Here is a 6,000-nt window from a genome sequence, read left to right on the forward strand (position 1 = left end):
GGAAAACTCATGAAGCAAAATAAATGTGGATACCAACCTACTAATCTTTATTCTATTCTAGGGCAAACAACAGAAAAAAAAAATACAGGTAAGATATTCCCAGAAGAAATACTGTTTTGTAAAAATCCTACCTGTATGTGCTGGAGCCTGCTATTTTCTTACAATGGTTCTTAAACTACAAATTGCTTTAGCAAATTTTTCAGTTGCAATTTCATTTACGCTTCAAAATGTACTATATGCCAAACTGCTGTTAAAGAGCCACTAATATGTTTTAGACAAATATTTATATTGCCATTAAGAAAATGAAAGGGAAAAGCACTTAGGAACACTAAATGAACAGCTTAAAAATACTTTACTTTGACTATAATTTTGAAAACTTAAAGCTGAGAGAAAGAAAAGAGAATAAAAGTACCACAGAACTTATCTACTAATGGCTGATAACCAAAAAGATTATTCAAAAACTATCCTTGCAGAGATAAGACCTGCTCTCTCACTGAAAAGACACACACACACACACACAAGCATTTGCACATGTATGCACACAAACTTATTTCCAATAGCAACTATGATTCAAAGGAAATACTTACCACATAAGGTAATGAAAATTCCTCACACATTCCTATGGCAATACTGTCAGTTTTTTGAATTCCGACAACACTATCGACTAACAAAAATGTTCTCATCAAACTATAAAAATGCAGAAATAAAAATTAATGACAATATCAAATATACTCATTCATTTCTTCCCTGACCCTCACTATGCTGAGAAATTTTCTTTTGAATAATTTTCACTCCCAAATTTAAAAATTTTTAGGCAAAAGGAATTTTCAGTTCATTAGAAGTTCATTCTATAATCCAATAAATCTCAATGCTATTACTTTCAATAACTAAATTTACTAAATATTAATTTATTTCAATAGCAGGTATTGGACCTAAGATCCTCTGCTTAGGGCTGGACACAAAGATGAGTGAGTACCTTCCTTTAAAAGCTTGAATTCTAGGGACACCTGGTGACTCAGCTGGATAAATGTCTGCCTTTGACTCAGGTCATGATCCCAGGGTACTGGGATCAAGTTCTGCATTGGGCTCCTTGCTTGGCAGGGAGCCTGCTTTCCCGCTGCCTGCTCTGCCTGCAGCTCCCCATGCTTGTGCTCACTCTCTCTCTCTCCAACAAATAAATAAATACAGTCTTAAAAAAAAAAAAAAAAAAGCTTGAACTCTAGCGGGAGAAAGAGACATGAACCCAATTAACTATAACATGCTTTTGGATTAGATTTATAAGAAAATATTTTCCTTACTTCCTTCGTTCTTTTAGATAGGTCTCTACCATGTCAACAAAATCTTCGGGAGCTCTATAGCCATAACCTGGCATGTCCACCAATGTAAAATATTTTCCAACTTTGAAAAAATTCATTTTCTTTGTGTGCCCCTGATAAAATAAATGGAAAAATAAAAGCTTCCTTAGAATACATCCTTTATATGTTTAATGACTCAACATTTTCTATTCAATCAGCAAATATTTATTAAAAGGCTAAGTGTTCTGAATATAATCCTAGCTGTGCTGATGATGATACAGGAAAAGAATATAGAAGAGAAGTGGCTGGAGATAAGCTTAGATGATACTATTTCTTTCCTCCAATTCCTTTTTAAGAGCATCTATATGACTTAAGAAGAACTTCTGATTAGGAATATGTACCCAAAATATGTCGGAGTCTTTTCATTAGCTCTTTCTCAGTGAAAAGTTACCCTATAATGGTGTCACTGCATTAGTCAATATTCTCTGATGAATAATTATGATTCTATGATGAATAATAATGATGAATAATCCATATTAAAGAGAAATAAATTATGGCACAGATTGGTTAAACTAAAAATACTTACTCTCAGTCATACAGGTTTTCATAAAATCTAGATGCAAAACTTGATAGTTTGTTACATCTAGACTACTGCTTCCCTAAAATCAAGATGTTTTGCGTGTTTCATTAGATGGTTTTAGTGCTTTCAGTAAACCATTTTTTAAAAGCATGTACAACACTATAAAATATGTGTTAAATTAAAATGATGTAAAGATGGTAAAGTGTCATGGTTTTATGACCAATGACATTATTAATCAGAAAACAAAAGATTAAGATAAACAACTTAAAAAGTCAATTGTTGAACTTAGACCAAATATTTTCAGAGGAAAGATTTTGTAAACAGTGCTTAGGTTCCCAATCAGTTGATGTGTCTATCCATAGAAAAATGACAGATTAGGTTGGGGGTATAGCGCAGTGGTAAAGCATTTGACTGCAGAAAAATGACAGATTAGGAATGTCAAGAATACATTTCTTCCACTGTCCTCTCACAGCTGGAAGGGAACCCACCCTACCTAGAAATCAGAGTTTAGCTGTGTTATTTGAGGAGAGAGGGTAGGCCTAAGGATAGGAGATTTAATGAATTACAATCACCAGCATTAGTAATGAAGCTAGGGGATCCACTACTGAAGAAATGGGGAGCAAGAGAAGACTAGGAAGCTTCATGTAAGAGTTCCAATGCAAAGAAAGGGGGGCAGTGAGCCGTAGGTTGGTGGGAACATTTTGCCATGGATAGATAATAAGGTGAGAGGAACTAGGGGTGAATTTTAAGGACAACATATCTTAGATATTGGTAGTCTGCATCACTGAGAAAGAGTAGAGGAAATTTAAAAAACACCAGAAAGCTACTACAGCAGACTGGCTGGGGTAATCACATCATTTGGCCCTGGGTAAACTGGGGTCTGCCTACTATATATATATGTATAAGTATATGTATATGTATGTACATCTGCATCTATATCTATATATAAAGAGAGAAGGGGTAGTAGGAGAAGGGAGGGAGAAAGGACTTAGCAAGGTATACAAGATTATAGGAGGGAAAAACCACTTCAAAGCAGTTTCCTCTAAAATCAGGGTAGGAGTAGATGATCAATCTTAAAGAAGCAAACACAGAATGGCAACAATACTTTATGCGGCAACTCTTTGGAAAAGATTTGAACAAAAGATTTCCTCAAGAAACTGGCAAGACAACCAAAATAAATCCAGACATACTTCCTTCTTCTTCAGGGATATGTACAGGTGTCAATAAAATGTCTTAATTTACTACTTGTTTGAAAGAAATCACTGCTCTAGAAACTTAGCAAGTATGAGTTCTTGTACCTCTCAACATTAATTAGTCAATTCAGAGATGGTTCAGACATATTTTACATTCAATATACTGTTTCTTTTATATCCCATGGGCCTCCCCAACCCTTTCCTTCAACATACCGGTTTCTTGGAGACTCTGACTTCAACCTCTGGGGCCAGGGAAAATAAGGCTTTTATTAGAGAGGATTTTCCAACATTGCTTCTGCCTATAAAACACACCTTATACAAGGAAAAAGAAGATAATTGAGTACAAGGTTTATATATACATTTTTATTATATATTGTTTTAGCTGCAAAAATCCGTTAAACAACTGTCTTTCCTAGCCATGTAAAAGGTGGCTTATGTTTAGTTGAATCTCAGATTCTAACATATAACTACTATCTACTGAATGATTCCCAGGGCCAGGTACTGTCCAAAGCACTTAGCATACATTTTCTTATCTACTTTTTACAACATCCTTATAAGGTAGGTAATATTATTTATCCCCATTTTACAAATGATAAAACTAGAGGCAGAGAGAGGCTAAATACCTGGCCCAAAATTATATAGCTAAAAAGGGAAGACGTTGGAATTTAAACTCAGGACATCTATAACCAGAACCTGTGCCTTTAATTACATTATGTTACTCAAGAACATCTGGGACATTTATTTTTTTTTTTAAAGATTTTATTTATTTATTTGACAGAGAGAGATCACAAGTAGGCAGAGAGGCAGGCAGAGAGAGAGAGGAAGGGAAGCAGGCTCCCCGTTGAGCAGAGAGCCCGATGCGGGGCTCAATCCCAGGACCCTGGGATCATGACCTGAGCCGAAGGCAGAGGCTTTAACCCACTGAGCCACCCAGGTGCCCCTGGGACATTTATTAAGCATTCCATATTTACAAAGCTTTTTGAAGTTAAAAATTATATGCATGTCAACAAAACTTATTCTAAAGTACAACTACATGTCTGAAACTGCATTGCCCCACAAACTCCCAGAGTAGACTGTGGGCAACACCATTGCATTTACAAGGTTATTCTTTTCCCTTGACCTCTCTTGTTGCAGTTAAACTTTCCTCCTTTAGACCTCTATAGTGTAGAAAGGAACATAATGTTCCTGATACTAACCATTAATATACATGACTGCTTTTTAACATGGTATTGAAGGGGGTACAATACCAATCAGTGGTTCTAGGTGAAGGTGGTTATCACCCTCTGGGGGTTGTTTTAGAAATTCGTAAAGGCATTTCTATTTATGAATAGGACTGGGTGGCACTTAGTGGGTGGGGCCAGGGATGCTACATATTTTGCAAGACTGGGGTCAGTCCTTCAGTATGAATTGATCTGAGTCCTGCATAAGTTTCAAATGCTCTGCCAGATTAAATCCAATGATAATATATAAATAAAACTAAATTTCAAGAAACAAAAAGTTACTGGACAAAAAGCCCAGCAATTCAGAAGTCGAGTCAAAACACGGTGTCATCTCAAAATTATTAAACTACTTATGCTCCCCTTAGTTCTACTTAAACTATCATAGCAGTTCTAATTCGAAGGAAAGTTTCCACTGCAGTGGTGCAGTTGCAAATAATGAGATCTTAAGACATGCATAAAATGCCTACTCCTGGAATTTCACTAAAGTTGTTTAATAAAAGCCACACAGTTGCGATGTATATATAACTATTATTTCTGCACGACAGGAAATTCAGATTGGGTGAAAATTACGTACTGATAAGGGCCATCACATTTGTGTAACTATTGCACTTTTCCTATTCACTTTGTCTCATTTGTCTCGGCATGTTTTTCCCTACGTCAATTAAGAAGGAGAAAGAATAAAAAGCCATTTAATTTTTTGAACTGGTTTAGTTTTTACAATCACTTAATCTTGTATATTCATTACCAAAGTAACTAAAACTATATATGCTTATTTAGTTAAAATAATTTTATGCGTCCCCACAAAGCTAGAAAATCTTTCTCGTTTGGTGACAAGAATAGGCGAGGGCAAAATGCCTGCCCCAGTCTTCACCACCTGAGTGAGGAGTGCGCGCAGCCGCGGCTCTCACCTCAGGGCGGGCGAGGTCCGGGGCGTGGTCGAGGCGCACCGCGGAGCTGAGGTACTCGATGCGGTTGCGGCCGGTGGCCGTGAAGACGCTCTCCGCCTTAGAGATGTCCTCCAAGCTCGGGTCGAAGATCTTCACGTGAAGGTCCAATCTCGCGTCTGGAGTGAGCTGCCGCTGGAGTTCCTGTAGTGGGAACGCGAGCTTCGTCATTTGTCTCTTGGGCAGCCTGAGAACTTCTGCGAAGGTTTGGAACGTGCGGCAGGCTCGGTTCATGCGCCGCAACGCCGCGGGACGCTCCAGTAGCTTGCGGGTGACTAGCCGCAAGCCAGTGGCCGTCATTTTCCTCTCCCAGAAGTCCCGCGCAGCGCTTCGCGCCAAAGTCAGGCCTGCGCCCGGGCGACACCGCTTCCGCTATGCCTGCTGGGAATTGTAGTCTCATCTGGCCTCACAAGTTTCCGCCGCAACGCTTCCAATCCAGAGAGCCCGAGGCCGCGGTTTCCTCGAGACCGGGAGGTGGGGGTGGGGACTCGGGGGCTGAAGGTTGACTCACGCTCAGCTGCAGACTGATGACTGAGCCTTTGACTTGTATATCACTGTGAGGAGGTCGTTTGACAGTTTGCAGAGGTGAAAAGACACACCTGGGCCCTGTGGCCTTTGAGCGTCACACGAAGGAGCAAACGTGTGAAGCTCTGGTGGATTCCAGGCCTGTTTACTCCTCACAGTATCCAGTTATCTCACGGATCATTGATGTTTGTTGACGTATACGTCACTCGGCAAAGCTGATTCCGTTGGAGAGCGGCAATGGAT

At 39.0% G+C, this 6,000-nt stretch overlaps 1 protein-coding gene across 2 annotated transcripts in view; it reads right to left on the reverse strand.

Moving 5' to 3' along the window:
- Nucleotides 1–5,602, reverse strand: part of GTPBP8 (GTP binding protein 8 (putative)) — an 18,916-nt gene extending 13,314 nt beyond the window's left edge. Inside the window, exons 1-4 of one of the 2 annotated variants that reach the window (XM_046003241.1) lie at nt 5,197–5,602; nt 3,282–3,380; nt 1,299–1,429; nt 588–687 (exon numbers count right to left, since the gene is read on the reverse strand). In XM_046003241.1, coding sequence (XP_045859197.1) covers nt 588–687; nt 1,299–1,429; nt 3,282–3,380; nt 5,197–5,532 — 666 coding nt within the window. In that variant the 5' untranslated portion in view covers nt 5,533–5,602. The remainder of the gene's footprint in view (nt 1–587; nt 688–1,298; nt 1,430–3,281; nt 3,381–5,196) is intronic. The other variant, XM_046003240.1, reaches the window with a different exon arrangement.
- Nucleotides 5,603–6,000: the final 398 nt, after the last annotated feature.

This window comes from Meles meles, chromosome 4 (assembly GCF_922984935.1).
Source record: "Meles meles chromosome 4, mMelMel3.1 paternal haplotype, whole genome shotgun sequence".
In the NCBI taxonomy this organism is placed as follows: Eukaryota; Metazoa; Chordata; class Mammalia; order Carnivora; family Mustelidae; genus Meles; species Meles meles.